Consider the following 19636-nt stretch of genomic DNA (forward strand, 5'->3'; position numbering starts at 1 on the left):
CTGCAATTACCTTTGCACCAACCTGATATCACCCTTACGCAATTCATCAGAGGTTTTCACAAATGAGAGAGAAAGGAGTAGTGCCACATAAATCTGTGCTAAGAATGATGTTTACCTATAGCCTTTCTCCCAGTACCATCACACCTGCAGTGAGCAGCTGTTACTGATAAACCATTAGTAAGATTTGTGATTATAAATTATTTTCATGCACTTAAAGATTTCATAAAAATCTGTGTATTCCCAAAGAGGTGTGCCATGTCTATGAATTTATTCTACTGGACATATGTGACACAGTTGAGAATAACTGGGTTAGATCATTCTGTGTGGGATATCATTTATGTTTTTAGAATTGCCCTTGAACTTACTGTGTCATAAGATACATGAATATGCACACATAAATACTTTTTTCCTGCTCCTCTTTCTCCCCTGCCATGGTTCTCTTCATCTGAGAGGTGAAAGAGGAACCTGTGGAGTTGGCTGTGCATTGAGATCTTCCAGTCCCACTGAATCATGCCATAGTGCCTGCTAGGAAGACAGTAATCTAGAGCAGTGCTTCTCTTCTTCGATGTGCATTCAGTCAGCTGAGTATCTTGCTCCAGTCCAGATTCTGATTCAGTAGGTCTAGAGTGGGACTCAAGATTCTGCATTTAAAGCCTCACAGGTAATGCTGGTCTGGTTTATGGACCCCACTTTGAATGACAAGGGTCTAGACTAGGATGTCAAACTTACTTCTGTCTCCTATTTTCCTAGAAGTGTGTTATTTTCTTTGTTGTAGGTTTATGTAAGTATAGCCCCAACAGCAACTATTGGCAAAAAAGTGAATTAGATTCTTCTTGCAGTATGTTTTCTTCCCCCTTGAGATGCCTCTGCATTTACTTGTTTTAATTTGTGCTTCTGGCATTAAAAGCCATGCTTGATACCGGAGCTGTTTTAAAATCCAAAATTGCACTGTGTGCTAAACTGTTTTCTTGCTAATTGTTTACCAAGTCCTTTTGGGGATTGCAATGACTTTGGCCTCTGATGCAATGGTTAACCCTTAGCAGTCAGGAAGTATGAATCAATGTGGCTAGACTGAGGAAAGGCAGGAGACTGTAAGAGTTAAGAATCCTTTGGGTACAAATAACAGAGCACTGGTCTGAAAGGAGATTAAGCAGCAGAAACATTAATTATCTCACATAGCAAGAAGTCTGGGCATTTGGTTTCAGAGTCGGTACAGGGGCCTAGAGATGTCATGGAGGTCATGGACTCTTTCCTACTTTCCCTTCTGTGCTGCCAGTGGGGGTTGGGCAGCACCTGCCGGCATGGGTTGTATCACTCCCTTACGTCACATCTTCATGGGCTGTCTTCATGGGCTGTTGTCACTACTAGCATCACCTCTTCACATGACCATTCTCAAACAGGAAGGAGATTGGGGAGCAAAGGAGCCTTGTAGGATGGTTCTTTTATTCAGGAGAAAAACTTCCCTGCAAGAGCCTGTACTGTATTATCTTAGGATCTTATAGGTCAGGACTAGGGCAGAGCCACTGACCATTCACTGCTGAAAAAGAATGATATGCCATTATTGGCTTAGATCAATAAGATGAATCTCCCAAGGCCTGGCAAACAAAATCAAGATTCTGGTAGAAAAGAACAGGATATGGATGTTGGGCAGTCAACCAACAGTGTGTGCTCCAGGAACTGATACTGAGAACCAATCATATTCTAAGCTTCTCATTGTAAAGCTTGAGGACCTGTTGCTCAAAGAAGGAAACGAGCAGGCAGTGTCATTGGGACTTAACATTTAGGCTAGGCCTGTTCAATTTTAAAGCACCTCTTTGGAGTGGAAACATGGCTCCTTTGTATGCGCTGTGTCTTCCCTTGCTGCCTGTCTTCTTTCTGTTAGTTTTAGGGATTGTTGATGGCAGACTTACTAGAATCAGGATCCCACAGTATGCCTCTGAATAGGGGCCACATATGTTACATCACACACATTGCTATCTGGCCTTTTTGGCTGTGGGTGTGCTGGAATACCACTATAATAATAGAAGGAAAACTACTCCTATGTGTAAAGTGGCATGATTTCAAGAAGGAAGCCAGCTCAGTGAGTGTGGGTGGCTGCTGCTCCAGGTCTTGTTGCATCTTGACTTGGCCCACTGGGCTTTCTACTCTGCTTCTTGCCCTGAGCTGTGCTGCATTCTGCTGAACACAGCGCAGGTGCCCAGAAGTGCAACACCCACCTGGAAGATTTAAGTTATCCCTCTGCCTCCTTTGAGTCAGGACAGCAGAAAGCTTTCTCCTGCTCTGGGTTGCAGGGTTTCCTAGTGTAGGTTGGAGGGAAAGGGTGGCCCTCCCAGTTTGCACTCAGACTTGGCTTTCAGTGCCCAGAGGTCTGGTGACATTCTGATGATGGTCAGGCTCCAGGAAAGTGAAAAGTTGCGCCCTTTTCCTCTATAAACAAAAAGAAAACAAACAGAAGAATTAGTATCCAAAGGCTGGATTTAATTATACATAAACATAAAGCAGAAGTGGTGATTTGGTCAGTTAAAGGAGCGAAAGCACTTTGCTAAAGTATACGATAATTGAATAAGCATTGCAATCAGAAGGAAACAATACTAGAATCTTGTTGGCTTCCATATAAATGCTGAATTATGGCCTAGGATGAGCTTTCCTGTTATTCTCAAATGCCCTGGAGGGAGAAAGATTTTGACCAGAGAGTGCTATGATCAGAAACTGCACTTTAGGAAGATTAATGTGGATGTAATAAGTAAGTCTGGACTGCAGTTGGAAGAGGCATGCCTCTGATTCTGTAACTGCTAACTGCTAAAGCCCTGACTTTCCCTGGTCTGTGTTTTTCTTCTCTCACCAAGAAAATCAGGCAAAAGGGCCCTGGGAATTAGCAGCAGAGGATGGTGCCTTCAGTGCTGAGTGTAGTATACTGGGCTCATTAGCATGTTTCTTGTATTTATGTTGTTTAGGTCATGTCATAGTCATTCTATTTAAGTTAATATATTCCCCCATGTTGGCTCTCACTAAAAGGCCAGGATTGTGTCGAAATCAAAGCTCTGTTAGCCCATGGTGTCTAAACCCACACGGTGCATGTACACAATTGTGCACAGCCATGTGGCATAAGTGGTACCGGGCATAAGTGGATGCTGTACAACTGACACACATCCTAGTACAAAAATAATAAGAAAATAAGGAACTACATGGTTAAAAAAAAAAAAGCTCTCTTTAGTCTGTTCCCAACAGAATTAGGAAAATATTTGCTTCTGTTTTCTACTCATTATTATACAGTTTGCATAATTGAAGTCACAATGTACTTCTTTAATCATCCAACGTTGGTGGTATAACATTTTAAGGAAACCTGTGGGACTCGGGAAGGCCGGATGCTGGCAGCCCTGAAAATGTTCCCGAGTGTTTAGAAGAACATTTCAATTTTGTCAGTCAAGTCTTGAGAGTCTCTCATGAGAAAAAAAAAACAACTGGGACTCAAACCAAATTATAAAGGGATTGGTTTTGATATAAATATGACATTTAGGATTAACCAGTGAACCTCAAACCAGTTTTTCTGTGTTGGGTAATCACAACTTGATCTTTACTCAGAGAAAGAGCTTAGGAGTTGTGGAATCTTAACCCCATTATTGCATTTTGCATTTCCTTCTCAATAAAGAAAAATACATTGAACTTTCCAGAAAAGGAGACTAGGGCTAAGTAACTGACTCCTTTCTGAAGGACTATGAATTTTATTCAGACCCTCAATAACTTGCTCTGTGTTCCTTGGCAAGTCATCTAATCTTTTTTATTCCTTCCTCTTTTCTTAATTCCAATACCTACTAAATCATCATATTTTCTTAAGAATTGGTCTAATCCTCTCCATTTGCAACCTCTCTATTCATATACCGGCTCTGTTGATTTTTCTCCTGGGCTATGGTTGTGGTCTTCCCTGCTTCTAGTCTTTTTCCTTTGCTGAACATCCCTGCATGGTCACTTTTTCCAAATGTTCTTCTTCTCTAACGAGAAAGGGAACGACAGCTGTTAATTGAATCAGGTATAAGTTCCTTTACCTGGTACTCAGACTCTGTGGTTGGTTGGGCCCCTCAACAATCTCACCTAGTACTTCCCTGCTTTTAAAAATCATTGCCTCCATGGAAAAGAAGCTGCTAGTAGGAAAGAACTTTCAGGGTCCCCTGAAGCTGTGGGGGCTCCTGTTGCTCCAGACTCCCACTCAGCCACTTAGGCATCAGTGTCTCTTTTAACTCATTGTAGCTACATTTTAGGAAGCTCTGAACTCTCAAACATTGATCCTGTTACTCTCTGATCAAAGGTTGAAGTGACCTAAGTCAATGTTGTTCAAGCACAACTCGGGTTCCTTTTCAAAGAGAATAGCAGATACTGCAGAAGTTTGAGGTAGGTGAGGCTTGGATACTCACCCACAGCCTCCCTTACAGGTTTTAGAGAAATCAACTTTTAGACCAAATTTTGCCCTTGGTTAGCAAGCGAGCCCCTAAACAGTTCTCACAATTTGTTCTGTAAGCTCAAGGAAATCCCAGTTCTTTTTCCTCATAGGTGAATGAAAAATTCATTAGAGGCAGACATGCCAAGATTCCAGATGCAGTTTTTGTTTTATCCTTATGCTTGCTATTAGGAATCCAACCATCCACAGAACTGGCTGGGGTATAGTCTACAGTTGGGCTGGACTGGATTGTTTTATTCTGTTCATGCAAGAGTGAGGAGTATATCTGAAATATTTTAGCCACTCTCTGTGTGCTAAGAACCTTTATTTTCAGCAGTGAAAGTCCATTTCTAACATGTTTCATACCTCTCAACAGGTCACTGTTTTCCCTAATAGTAACTCCTTTCGACACTTAGTCACCTGGCTTATACTCATCTATATTTAGATTTGGATAATAGAAATACTTCCAGCAGCTGCCTCTGGCATGCTGAGTTGAGTGCTATCTGAACCCCCCTAGCACTGGACATTCTTGGTTAGAATGCCAGCTGACCACCTAAGTTGTGGTATCACACGGCATATGTTGAAGTATTTTAGGTAAATTTTAGACATCATAACCACACAGTTGGCAGACTTTAGTTTTGTGGACTAAATTAGGCAGGAGAAATCTCTTTTCCAGTTTTTTAGAAATGAATTTGTTGCCAACTACAGTAAGAAAGGGAGTTTTTTCATAAAGATTCCAATGTTTGGCTTCCCTGGGAAAACTGGGATATCCAGCAATCCTGGGTCTGCATTTCTTTATGGCAACTTTCTCCTGGTGCCAAGCAACAGGGGCCTGCCTTGGACCTTGGTTGGAGGGTGCTGACAGTGGGCTCCAGGGCTTCACACAGGGCCCAGCACTCCTAAAGTCTCCTGTCACAGAGACTGAGTATCAAGGGCCCTTGTCACTGAGACTGTAGCTATTGGTTTTCAGGACCCTCTTTTCTCTATTGTATTCCTGCCTGGCTGCTGTAGGTGTTTTGAGTTTTTGACCCTTGCAGCTGTCAGTTTTTCTTCTTGGCTCCACACTTGTGCTTTGCTCATGCCATTTCTTTGTCGAGAATTTGTTTCCTGTTGGGCTTCCTCATCCAAGTCTTCACCTCATCTTCAAGGCTGGCACCAAGGCCCACTTTGGAGATAGTCTTCCATGACCATTATGGTTATAGCTCCTCTGCTTTTATACAGACAATGTGGTATTTGATTTTATACATTGCATTTGATTTTGCATGTTGTTTTATTGTTTATTGTTTTCATATGTTATCCTACTTAGGTGTGAATATTCTTTTTTTTTTTTTTTTTTTTTTTTTTGAGACAGGGTTTCACTCTGTTGCCCAGACTGGAGTGCAGTGGTACAGTCATGGCTCACTGCATCCTCGACCTCCTGGGCTCAAGTGATTCTCCCATTTCATCCTCCTGAGTAGGTGAAATTAACAGTTGCATGCTACTGCACCCACCTAATGAACCATCATGCCCGACAAATATTGTTAAAGTCAAGAAACATGTCTTCTCCTATTTTATCTCTGCCACTGTAAAATGTTTATGCTTATCCCTGCAGCCTTCTTGCCTTGCTTATGAAAGGGCATTGAGTAGCTTATTGATCTACCTAACAGTTGTTGTAAAGAATATTCATACATGGTAAAAAAAAATACGAGTCTTATAAATATGAAAGTAATATAAAAATAGAGGCTGGGCATGGTGGCTCATGCTTATAATTCCAGCACATTGGGAGGCTGAGACAGGAGCTTTGCTTGAGCTCAAGAGTTTGAGACCAGCTTGGGCAACATAGAGAGACTGCATATCTACAAAAAATAAAAATAGATTACATGGGCATGGTAGCACATGCCTGTAGTCATAGCTACTTGGGAGGCTGAGGTAGGAGGATCGCTTGAGCATGGGAGGTTGAGGCTGCGGTGAGCCATGATCATGCCACTGTGCTCCACCTTGGGCAACAGAGCGAGACTCTATCTGGAAAAAAATAAATACATAAATAAAAATAGGTCTAAATAAGAAGGCCAGTAAGGCCCAACCAGAAAGTTTAAGTCCCTTTCTGGAGTCATATAGTTGGGTAATAGTCTAGCCTTAGGCCTAATCACTGTTAACACTCAGATCTTGCCCATTAGTCCTGTGATGTTTCCTAGTACATCTGCCACTCTCCAAATCAGATAACCATACCTGCAGATCCTCCTCAAGGCTTAGTAGCATTCACACCTCAAAATAAGACCATGACTGATGTTACTGAAATCGCCCGTGCCAAATTACGCAAAGGTGATGAATGCACATCCAACTACTCACCAAGAGCCAGGGTGCTGGAGATGCTGTGTCATTAACAAGGCCATGCAGAAAGCCCTCTGCTGGTGCACCTGTTTAGCATGGAGGGTTGATGTACCTAGATGACAAAGCATCATGTGCAAGGGCAGTGCTGGTGAGGCCAAGGAGGTGATGGGATCAGGGAATAAAAAGTAAGTCGTTCAGTAGGGAGCTTACCATCTGAATCTGAGAGTAGTGATATAGGTAAGGCAGAAGAGGAAAGAGCAGTCAGGTTTACCTGTTATGCTGAAGGATTTTGACTTTTTCCTCAGGGGACAGGGAGCCTTGAAAGACTTTTTTTTTTTGTTGTTTTTTTTTTTTTTTTTTTTGAGACAGAATCTTGCTCTGTCACCAGGCTAGAGTGCAGTGGCATGATCTCAGCTCACTGCAACCTCTGCCTCCTGGGTTCAGGCAGTTCCCCTGCCTCAGCCTCTAGAGTTGCTGAGACTACAAGCATGTGCTACCATGCCCAGCTACTTTTTTGTGTTTTTTTTAGTAGAAATGGGGTTTCATCATGTTGGCCAGGATGGTCTCGAACTCCTGACTTCGTGATCCACCTGCCTTGGCCTCCCAAAGTGCTGGGGTTACAGGTGTGAGCCACCACGCCCCGCCTGAAAGACTTTTAAGGAGGGCTCAGTCCTGTGACATAGAAAGGCCTGGTCGCTGGAGCCTGGATCTGGGGAAGGAAGGGAGATGGGAACTTAGGAGGCTGCCGCAGAAGTCTTGGCAAGTAGTAATGGTGGATTAAATGAAGGCAGTGGCTGTGGAGAAGCAAAGAAGTAGATGGATTCAGAAGGTGTTAGAGCCTTTTTGTTATTAGGATGACAGCATTCTTTGTTGCTGCTGCTGTTGTTGTTTTTCTTAAAGTAGCTTTTACCCATATCCTCCAGTTATTCCTGCAGTCAGGAGATGGACTGGCTAACCTTATGTGTAGCCTTTGATTCCGTGTTGCCTGAGAAATGTCCATGGTTTTGGACCCAAGTGAATCTGGCTCCATTCCCTTTGGCTGTATAGATGCACCCCTTAGGAAACAAGGACGGCTTTTCACTGTTACTGTTCTGCCACCTCGTTCTAACTGTCATATGCAAGCTATCTCAACAGAATATACCAATTTTTTGTTTATATAACATAAGCACACTATGTGCTTTACTCAAAATGTTCTGTTACTGAGTGCATATAATCTATATACACATCAGCCATACATAGGAGCAAACTGTGTATTTATTCTGTAGTCATAGAGGGAGTAGATGTTAGGATTGGTGTTTTCTGCTCCTGAAATTTTTGTTCTGAGTTTTAAAGACATTTAACCATCTGTTTGAGACTTTAAAGTGAGTGTTCAAAGTGGAGGCTCTGTATAAATATATGAATCATGACAGATATATTGAAAGGGTATTGTCGGTAATAAATTGCTACTATACATCTTTTTCAGCTGTTTGTCTAACTTTTTAAAATGTGTAATATAAGCAGGTAGTATTTTTAAGGAAGTGAAAATATATTTAATGTTAACTATGGATTTTTACCTGGATTATATCTTTTAGGAAGAGACGTTAGGGTGCAGAGTTGCTTCAATTGCATTTAAAAGAATCAATTTTTCCTTAAAGCAGCTTTTACCTGTATCCTTGATTTATAGATGATATGTATTTATTTCATATTATCGTATTATAAAATCATTTTAACAAAAATGAAATGTTGGATTCATTGTTGAACTTCTTTTTAGAAATACAAATGAAGTTGAAATTAGTAGCTTTAAAAGCTTTATCAAATATATTTTTTTTCCAGCAGATATAGTAGATGCTTACACATATTTCAATTCACCTAACTCTTCTCTAAGAGAATGAATTGTATCTTCTCCCACCCACAGGAGACTGAGTGGTTACAGAGATTTCTTTTCACAAGACTTCAGTGTTCTGGCTGCAGTATAAGAATTAAAAGGGCTTTAGAATTGGAAACATATATGCATATTAAATTATATAGCAGTTTAAAAATATATACTTTTATTCAATATGAACATGAGAGTAGCAGTTGGAACAAAGACTCCATTTGTCAGTTTTCATTCCTTTTATTTGTAATTGAAATCCTGTTGGGAGTACTAGTAAATTTAAATATAAATAAAATCCAACATTCAATATATTTCTACTCAGGAAACTGGTTACAATGTTATTAAGTCACAATTGCATAAGCTAACCTTATAGGCCTACAGCAAATGCTAATACATTTTGACCTTGGTTTGTACTTGAGGTTGTTTTTTGGTAATTGCTGTCACCCTGACAGCCAACAAAGGGGACCAGCGAAGGAAAAGTATATGAGAACGATTTGCAGAGGCTCAGACTGCACAGTGCGCTGTGGTGTTTTGAGGTGTTGACTACGTGTTTTATTACTACCAGCTCACTATCAAGCAGTCCTTGACTTGGCTGTCATTGATAGGTACACTAGTCTTGAGTAATTGGTACTTTAACTTATTAACTACTTTTAACCATTGTGTAAAAATGAAAGCAAGAATAGTGCATTAATAATTGCCAGGCATTCCCTTCTGTACTGTATATACAAATAGAATTTTTGCACATGTGCCTGTATGTATATATAAGTTGAGTATCCCTAAATCAGAAAATTTGAAATCCCAAATGTTCCAAATTCTGAAACGTTTTGAATGTGAGGTGACATTCAAAGGAAATGTTCATTGGGACATTTCAGATTTCTGGTTTTTGAATGAGGGCACTTAACTAACTTAGTATATAATGTAAGTATTTTAAAATGAGAAAAAATCCAAAATCTAAAACATTTCTGGTCGCAAGCATTTTGGGATGCTCAACCTGTACGGTATGCCTAATTAATTCATCTTCTCATAAAATTAACTTCTAGTATATACTGAGTGTTAAGAAAAATACTGTTTACTTCTACAATCCATTTCATCTGTACTTATGAAAATTGTCCAGAAAATCAGTCTTTGCTGACTAAGGTTTTTTGCATACAGACAAACTCAGGCATGTTGGTTTTATGTATCTTATCTTTATATACCTCAGCTAAAAGCTAAGACCCTTTATATTTAATTTGGTATACTAAGCTTTTGGACTGGCGGGCTTGTGGCCCATTACCAGTGATGGTGTTCCCCAAGGTGTAGGGGATGACAGAGGGCAGATCTGCCTTTTTTTTCCTGAGAGAGTGCCGTAGACATGTTCGGAACAGTTCATCACCACTGTGAAGCTCACAAAGAAGAGACATGCTAAAAAAAAAATCACAATTTATAAGCAATAATGTCTTACATAAAATAAAGGAGATTTTTTTTTCCCTTTCAGATTTTGGAGTAAGTGCGTTCCTAGCAACAGGGGGTGATGTTACCCGAAATAAAGTAAGAAAAACATTCGTTGGCACCCCATGTTGGATGGCCCCTGAAGTCATGGAACAGGTGAAAAAAACAATAAAGTGACTTTTTGATGAACATAGTATAATCGTACAGATCATTAATACACTAACATTTCATTTGTATCTAGCATTTTAGTAGAATGCATCATGTAACTTAAGATTTAATTCTTGATTCCTAGTTAATTAGCAAACGAATATAAAAGTTATACATCAACAGCTGTGGATTTCTGACATGATATGGACTTGATGATATGTAACATGCCTGCCGTATGATTGTGTTTTTTTTTCCTGCTTACTTTCTTAGGTGAGAGGCTATGACTTCAAGGCTGACATGTGGAGTTTTGGAATAACTGCCATTGAGTTAGCAACAGGAGCAGCACCTTATCACAAATATCCTCCCATGAAAGTAATTACAATTGGAAATACTATGTCGGGGTTGAAATGTGATTGGATGGAATCAGTTTTCTAATTGTCTTCAACATCTTCATCCTTCTCTTAGACCCAAGGAGAATTAATGGAGGAACACAGCCAAGTTGAACATTGTCTGATTTTCTCAGTGGACAGAATAGGACAAAAGTAGCATAATTCCCAGTTTTGAAGCTTGCTTTATAGTCTCAGCACAGAGTTGAGAAAATAATGTGATCAGATTGGTCGATGGAGGTTGATAGCTATGACAAATGCTGGTCATTACTCTTTTGATAGCAGAAAAATGCTAGGTTCCCAAAGAAAATCTCAAAATAGGTTATGGTGATGTCATCTCTGCAAATGGATTTCCCAGATTTTCAGGCCTTTTTTTTTTTTTTTGCTTTTTAAGTGGACTATAACATTTTTACCCCTGCTGTCCTAGTGTAATGTTGGCAACTCATCTGATACAAGAGAGCCACAGTGTTTTTAGGATGCTATTTTCACGTGTCTGCTGTTCTTTTAACTGGCTTATACCTCGTTGTTGTTCTTAGTTCTGAGATAGTGGTATCAGGGCTAATTTACCCAACTGGATTTTGTTTTGAGGCTGAAATAGTTTAGTGAAATTATAATGCTGTTTTACATAGAGTATGGTCTATGACTCTTTCATGGTTATTGGAAAAATTTGGGAGGATTTATTTTAAAAACCCAAGAATAAAAAGTGAGTTTTACTGATTTAAAAGAAGTAATATATTGTAGAAAGTTTGGATATGCAAGTCAGACTAAAGAAGAAAAACAATCATCTGTAATCTCATCAACCACAGACAATCTCTACTAAGGTTTTAGTGTAATTCATTTTATTGTTTTCTCTCTCTATATATATTTAACATAGTTAGGATTTTAGTGTATGTGTGTGTGGATACATATACCGGATTTTGTTAGCAGAAAATTTAAAATTGAAGTATAAACAATTGAAGTGACCTTTTGAAGAAAAAGCACTGAAGTAATGCTGAAGGATTTTTTCTTTCATTCAGTTTTTCTTTCTTTCGCCTCTTCTTAGTGTTTCCCACCTGAATTCAAAGTCGCACTCCCAGCCTGAAGTCCTCTAGGAATTTCTTCAGAGTTCTCAGTCCCCCACTTTCTCCTGTGGGCTATTATCCTCCACAAACAATAAGCCGTCACTTTCACGCTTCATCTATTCACACATGTGAAAGTGTTTGAAAAGAAGCTTGACATGTATAGCATTTGCATAAATTAAGGCTGAATTATGCATTAATGAGGTTTATTCATCGTACAGGCTAGTAGTTTTCTACACCCTCCACTTTTTTTTTTAAAGCAAATAATTTTGAAGTTAGTATGAAAGAGTGGAATTTTTACCTTTTTGATTTAAAGTTGTATTTTTATTTTGTTTTGTACCCCTCCAAAAGCAGCAAGGACTTTGGATTTGATGACAGTTTTTAGCCACTCAGTTATATTCTGGCTATCCTTCAGTGTCTTACTCTCAGTTTTGCCAAGTCTTTTAGCAATTTTCTGTATGTTTTCTCTTTTTTTTTTTTTTTTTTTTTTTTTAAAGGAAATCATGTTACCTCCTGGGATGTTGCGGTTTTATTTTTAGGGCCAGTAATGTGTTACAGAAGCCTTGAGTACAGGCAGTTCCTTACTTATGAATGACCTGTACACATGAACAGTCATGCCTCTGGCTCTCTCTCTCCTCCACCCGCTTTCCCAACCAGCCTGTGCTGGAGCTACGTGCTCCTCGAGGCGGTACATGAACCAGTTCCCAGGAAGCTCTGTCTGGGATCATTCTCAACACATAGAGCAAATTTTGTAAATTCTGTCAATGGAATAACAAAAAGGTTAAAGGGGGCATGAACAGATTTGCAGTGGCAATGGATACTTTCAATACACAGTTTCTGCAAAGTTAAAATCATGGGAAAGCACTTTGTATCTAATCAAGGATGGTTTTTTACACTTCTATGAAAAATGCAAAACTAGATTGTAGCAATTGCTGTACTGAGATTCTGTCTTCATGTGTGTTTCTGCTGCAGGTGTTAATGTTGACTTTGCAAAATGATCCACCCACTTTGGAAACAGGGGTAGAGGATAAAGAAATGATGAAAAAATACGGCAAGTCCTTTAGAAAATTACTTTCACTGTGTCTTCAGAAAGATCCTTCCAAAAGGTAAGTGAAACTTAGTGGATGAGTTAATGACCTGGTTTGAGCCATGACAAAGCTTTGTTTGTAGATGGGGAAAGGCTTTGTGAGGACACTGGAAAGGTATTTCTTGTCTGGGAAACCCTGCTCTGGTCCCCAGATTTCCAACCTGTTAGTGGAAGACAGTGTGGGTCCAAGGGGGAAAGAAGTGGGTGAAGAATAAAGGAGAGGCAGAGGAAGAATTGTGGCGTTAATAAGATTCACTGTGCTTGTTAGGTGTGGGCTCTGTCATCAAAGGAAATGAAGTAAAACAGAAATCAAAAGAAACTGGCAGTGCTACATTCAGAAGCTGAGCTAATACTCTGCACTGTGTAGGTTGAGCTGACCTCTCAGGATTTGAATATCCTGCTAGCTCCAGTCTAAACTAGGCAGAGCTGTTGAATTTTGCATGAGCTTCCTGTTAGTTGCAGAACAAGTTGTTGGTGCTGTTTAAAAGATTATCGGTAAAGAAGATTAAGGAAATTTTTTTTTACCTTAAAAAGATTAATCATGTAAACAGAAGCAAATGGCTTTAAATTAACATTAGTGTTTCCTATTTATTCTTTGGTTATTGCCCTGCACTGTACTGTGTCTGCTTTCTGATTTCCTTGCTTCCTTCTTAATTTCTGTGACTTTGAAATATCCTGGTTAGTGATCATGGAGCCCTCTGTTCTTTGTCACCTAGAGGAGATTGTTAATTATGTGAACGGCCTTGCCTGGGTAAGGTCCCTTTGCAGGTACCTAGTTGTATATGGCGTTAGTCTAGCACAGACCACGAGAGGCCTCTGAGAAGTTCCTGTCTATCCTAATCCACCTGAGGATCCAATTTGTTCCTTATATTTTAAAATGTAATAACTGACTTCTCTTCTGAAACTTCTTTTTCAGGGAAGGACTCTGCTGTTAGAAGTGATTCCTTTATTTTGATCTTAAATTTTTATGAAACTTGTTAAGCCTTTACACAGTAACTTACTGTTTGAGCAGGCAAGCCTTCTCTAGATTAAACGGTTTCCATAATTGTACCCATTGTTTGTAGCTGCTCACTTCATTCCTTTACATTTACTGAATTTGCCTTGAATTTTTTCCATATCGGTCACTTTTCTCATGGAGCCAGGAATGAAGACTGCTATTAGCCATCTTGAATTATTTATTGTAAAAGGGATGATTACTTTGTCATACCTATGTACTATTTCTATGTAAACATCTCATTTGTCATTTATATTTGATTTGTAGGACTTGTTTTTCTTCCACAATTTTTTGATCTTTCGTTGAGATTACTTCTTCAACCTCCATTTGGGTGAAATGCTCTTAGATTCTAATTTTGTTTTCCAACATTTGCTTATCTTCCCCTTGAATTTTGTGTCATCTTCAGTAAAATTTTTTGACATCTTCAAGAAAACAGAATTTGATCCTTCATAGCCCAGCAAGAGAAGTTCTTGTCTTTCCAGTTAGTACTAGATTATTACTGATGGTCTTCCTGATTCTTGAACGACAGTAATTGAGATTCCACCTAGTGGTTGTGATTTGTAATGTCACCCAATTCCAGCTTTTTAAGAAAATTGTTCTTTAGGGTAGAATTGTTAGTGTACTTAATGATATAATAGTATATTTCTTTAGGAGATTTGTATGTGATTTGGTCAAAACAAATTAGATTGACATACATTATATTTAACAAAATGTTTTTATTTCTTTTCTTTTTTTCTTTTTTTTTTGAGACAGAGTCTTGCTCTGTCACCAGGATAGAGTGCAGTGACGTGATCTTGGCTCACTGCAGCCTCCGTCTCCCAGGTTCAAGTGATTACCCTGCCTCACCCTCCCAAGTAGCTGGGACTACAGGTGCACGCCTCCACGCCTGGCTACTTTTTTTTGTATTTTAATAGAGACAGGGTTTCACCATGTTGGCCAAGATGACCTCGATCTCCTGACCTCGTGATTTGCCTGCCTCGGCCTCCCAAAGTGCTGGGATTACAGACGTGAGCCACCGCACTCAGCCCATTTTTATTTCTTAATAATCTTGAAAGTCTTTCTGGATTTTATTCATTATATGAGTTTAAATATCAGGTTCCTTCTACTCCACCAGAAAAAAAATATATATATATATTCTTTAGAGGAGAGTCGTATACCATATGTTCAAAATCTTCAAATCTTTCATTCAGAGACTACTCTCTTAAAAACATTGTTGATGTACAAAGCATTAATTGTTTAAGGTCTTCTTTTAGATATTTTCTCTGTAACTTAATCTGTTCTCACTATTGTGCAATTGTTCTCTATACCAAACAGCTGTAGACTGTTAGTGGCACATCACCTTCCCAGGTAGCTCTTTCTTACAATGAAAAGATACATAGGTTGATTGGGGGTCGGGGGGCAAAATCTATGACCTGTAAGAATGGAAAAAAGCAACATTGTTGAATTACTTTTTAGATAGGTTGCAATTTCAACATATGAATCCATGACTAATTTGATAAGTAAACCTTGAATTCCTGCACAATAATAAAAGAAACCAGGAATATTTTCTACCTTTGCTTTTGTCATTCAAGAGTTCTTGCCGTTTCTCTGTCCCCTTTCTATCCCTCTTTTTATGCTTGATTCAGATGCTACATCTTCCTAAAGTTAGGTACCTGTGGGTGGGATTCCTAGCTCTCCTTTATCAAGATCTGTATGACTTAGCTTTCTTGTCTGTACAATGGGCCTTAAAAAACCCACTTCATAGGATCGCTATGAGGATGGGAAGAGAGAATGCACTTCAAACACATAGCACAGTACCCAGGGAGTCTCTTAAGTACTCATGAGGTTAAGATTGCCATTCATTATTTGCCTTTTTTTTCCTGACCAAGTGGAGTTGTTGAAACTTTTATGCAATAACTACAGTATATCGAAAATATATCTTTTATAGCACTTATTACACTGTGTACTCTTATTGATTTATACACCCCAATTCCTCAAAAGTTTGTAAGTTTTTTAGGAGAACTTGTGCTGCTTATCTTTATATCCAGTGTCTGGTCTGTATTATATGCTCAGTACCATTTCTTGAACAACTAGAGATGATTGGGAACTTGCAATTTGGGGGTGATTTGGACCCATTGAAGAGTGTTTAATAAACAGAAATCAGATTTGAGTAGGTTGGAGAGTGAATGCAAAATTTTTGCCAGTTTTTATTATTTCTGTTGCCTAAATGTAGATCATCTACCTATAATCTGAAAGCAATTTACTTGTGCCAAAGCCCTGGTGTTGCCGAGTACCTTACGAGCAGTGAGTGAAAAAATATTGCGAGAAAACAGTGACCAGCACAGATTCACTCATATGCGTCAACTCTCAGGCTGCTGAGAATAGGCTGTGGTTTTTTTTGTCAACCTTGAGAGCTCATGGGACTTTCCTCATAAAAGAGAGCTGGGGTGTTGCAGCCCTTTGGGTCGTCCGAGTCTGTGTTCTGCATTGGCGTAGACAGAGAGTTGCTTATATTTGCATACCAGAACATCTTGCTATTTCTTAAAAATAAAAGAACCTTAATCTTGTAGACTACAGGCTTTGTGTGGCTAGCAACTGTAAAAAGAACCAACTTTTTTTTTTTTTTTTTTAAGCAACAAGGGGGATGATGTTGCATTGATAAATCCTTAAGAAAGGAATATGACTTGAATATTTCTTTTGTGGGGAGTGGTGTGGGGAGGAAAGCAGCTCTGCTTGAGGTCAAAGGGCTGTTGGAACTTATTAATGCAAATTGTTAGAACTATTTAAACTATATCATATTCATCTAGAGTCTTTTGAAAATTATTTTAAGTCTCAGTGGACTTTGGTTCATCCATATGTATTAGCTGAATCCTTTAAGAGATTTTCTTCTGAGAATGTTGTTACTTGCAGACTGCTGCATTGTTTTTAAGGATTTAAAATTGAATCATCATTCAAAGGCCGGACCATTATTTTGGTTACTGGTAACATTTTAGCATTTCTCATAAAACTGTTGGTACTTACATTGTGCTGAATTGTTTGATGTTTGCTAGTGGCCATGTAAGATGTGACTGTGCTTGCAGAATTTTCTCCTGTAGTACTCAGCTAAAAGGTAGGTGGCACTGGTGGTTCCACATTAGCCAGGCATTGGTAGTCACTATGGCATAAAATAAAAATAGATAAATGAGGAAAATAAAAAACAAAAAACCCTGAAATCAAATGGGCAGCAGGCACCTCTGCTTTTCTCACACTTTCTTTCACTGTCTTTCGTCTGTCATTTTCTTTTTCTTTTTTTTTTTTGAGACAGAGTCTTGCTTTGTCACCCAGGCTGGAATGGAATGTTGTGATGATCTCGGCTCACTGCAACCTCTGTCTCCTGGGTTCTAGTGATTCTCCTGCCTCAGCCTCCTGAGTATCTGGGATTACATGCACCTGCCATCACACCCGGCTTATTTTTGTATTTTTAATAGAGATGGGGGTTTCACCATGTTGGCCAGGCTGGTCTTGAACTCCTGACCTCGAGTGATCCGGCCTCCCAAAGTGCTGGGATTACAGGTGTGAGCCACCGTGCCTGGCCCCTCTGTCATTTTCTTAATTTCTTCCAGTTTATCCCAAAGTGATAAACACTTCAGCTGATTTGAGCAAAGAGAAACCTCTGATCTGCTATTTAGTTACTCTCTATATAAAGTTGGAATTACCTATTACTTAACAAGCCTATAAAAAAAGAAGGCGGCTTGTTTAAACCAATTCTGTTTTGTTACCTGATTGTGTTTTTGTACTTACTGATGAAGGCTAAGAGTGGAGTGGAGTGCAGAGAAAGGAGTTTCCTTTGTAGCATGCTTTTCCCTTTTACATTGTTGGTTACCATGGCAATGACCTTGCTGGAGAAGGCAAAGTATTTTCCCAGCCCTGTATCTCAAGGTATCCCTGGTACCTCCCAGCTTTCTCTCTACATCATCCTACACTTGACCCTTCGTGTGTGGGGAGGAAGATTTTTGGTGGGGGTATGGTGCAGAGGAGACAGGGAGGCACTTTGCTTCCTTACGTTGGGCATTTCCTCTGTCCTCTTTTTTTGCTAGCGTGGGTCTCATTTTTATTAAGTCTTTCTCCTGTTCCCCACCGTATTGAACAGATGCTTAGATTTTGGTGCTAACTGAATCTAGCTCCAGGAGTTGTAGTGCTGTGTCCAAATGTGTAGCAGCATCACTTTCCCCCATATTTGATTATAGTATCAAATTGAGCTTTAGCAGTTTCTGTTCTGTGCTAGGTATTGGAAACATACAAAGGAATCCTATGAGGTCCCTGCCTTGGAAGGACTCGTATCCTAGTGGAGTGAAGCGGGGAGACATAGGAACAGATAAATACATGATGGGAATGTGGGTAGCATGGAGCATGAGTGCCAGTTAGGGAGCAGTGCCTTCTGCTTGCAGGAGCTAGGAGAGGTATCTTTGAAGATGACATTTAAATTGGCTCTTGACTGATGAGCGAGGGTGTGCCAGTTGGTTATGAAAAATTTGGAAGCAAGAAAAGCAGTGTGTGCTTTGTCATGAAAGAGCAAGAGATGAGTGAGAACATCGTTGCAGTTCAAGGGTGGCATCTCTTGGGGTTGTGGGGCGATGAGGATGGAGAAGTCAGGGCCTAGAAGACTTGCTTCTGTCTCAGGCCACTGAAATGCATCAGGATAGGTAAAAGAGGATCAGATTTTTTTTTTTTTTTAAGATGCTAATTTGGGAAGCAGTGGGGATGATGGATGATGGGTTGGAAGTAGCAAGGGAGAAGTAGTGAGCCACTAGCTGGGGGCGCTGTTTTATTTAACTATATTAGCCAGAGGTGATGAGGCCTTTGAACAGAACAGTGGCCTTGAGTTTTTTTCATCATTGTGATTTTCATAGGGTTCTTTTCACATTTAAAAAATTAAATCCAAGTTATTTTGTATGCTTCTTAGTTTTTAAAATGTTGTTTCATGTTGTGAGGTTCCTAAACATGATATTTTGGTCCATTTCGGAGTCCACTGTAAAGTGGTTCTACTACATGTTCCCTCAGGAGCCCTTCTCCTTCCTCCAAGGTGTTTGAATGTGCTGCTGCCCCTCTTGCTGTTGAGCAGCACACTCTGCTCTTACCTGCTAGATTGTGACTTGTTGGAGGTATTATTTATGTCTGCCATCTTCACTATAGTATGCCTACCACCTAGCATAATGCCTGACAAACTGTGGGTGCTTAGTAAATATGTACTGAGAGAATGAAAGGATGAATTTGGAGTAGCTAGAGGCAAAAACATCTGCTGGTGATCAGGAAAAGTATACATTAAAATAACAACCAAAGTTGAATCATGTGAAAGAGTTATGCTATAGTGTTTAGTTCTAAGACCTGTTTATAACAGGTGCAGATTCATGGCCTACCTGTTGTTTAGACCCTTAGTTACTCAAAGCAATTAGCTGGTAGATATGGAGAGCCAGGGTTCTTTGTCAGGTACCTACTTGCAACCAGTGCTCCACTTGAAATCTGAGGAAAAAAGCAGTAATGATTTAAACAGAAAATTTCTTTGCACAGAAATAGTTTCTGGGGCCCCTATAGACTTACACAGTTTGTGTACTGATGCACTTGATGACGTTTTCTAATTCTTTCTGTGCTTGGGTTTGATCCCTGGGAATATTTTAGTGGAGCTTCCTGATTTCAAAGCAGCAGTTTCCAATTGTTTCAAGCATGAGGATTCCTTTTAAACTTGCCCCACCCCACCCCCTGCTACAATATTATTTATGTGTTTGGTAATTGTTGCCTAAGATAATACCTAATGATATTCAATAATGCATCCCTCCTCCTTTCTCTCCCATTATCTTATTATGAAACGCTTAAAACATATGGAAAAGATGAAAAAGTAGTGCATTGTTTACTTCTGTACTGTCACCTAGATTAAACAATTATTAACATTTTCTATAATTGTGATATTTATGTTTTATTTGCTGAAC

The 19636-nt window shown here is 39.4% G+C and overlaps 1 protein-coding gene across 1 annotated transcript in view; it reads left to right on the forward strand.

The window, feature by feature from the left end:
- The window catches only part of STK39 (serine/threonine kinase 39), a 293703-nt gene that overhangs the window by 97259 nt on the left and 176808 nt on the right, over positions 1-19636 (forward strand). The window contains exons 6-8 of the mRNA XM_050752820.1: positions 10069-10178; positions 10440-10541; positions 12586-12719. Of these exons, the coding sequence (XP_050608777.1) occupies positions 10069-10178; positions 10440-10541; positions 12586-12719 (346 nt within the window). The remainder of the gene's footprint in view (positions 1-10068; positions 10179-10439; positions 10542-12585; positions 12720-19636) is intronic.

The sequence above is a fragment of the Macaca thibetana genome, chromosome 12, assembly GCF_024542745.1.
Source record: "Macaca thibetana thibetana isolate TM-01 chromosome 12, ASM2454274v1, whole genome shotgun sequence".
Taxonomy (NCBI): domain Eukaryota; kingdom Metazoa; phylum Chordata; class Mammalia; order Primates; family Cercopithecidae; genus Macaca; species Macaca thibetana.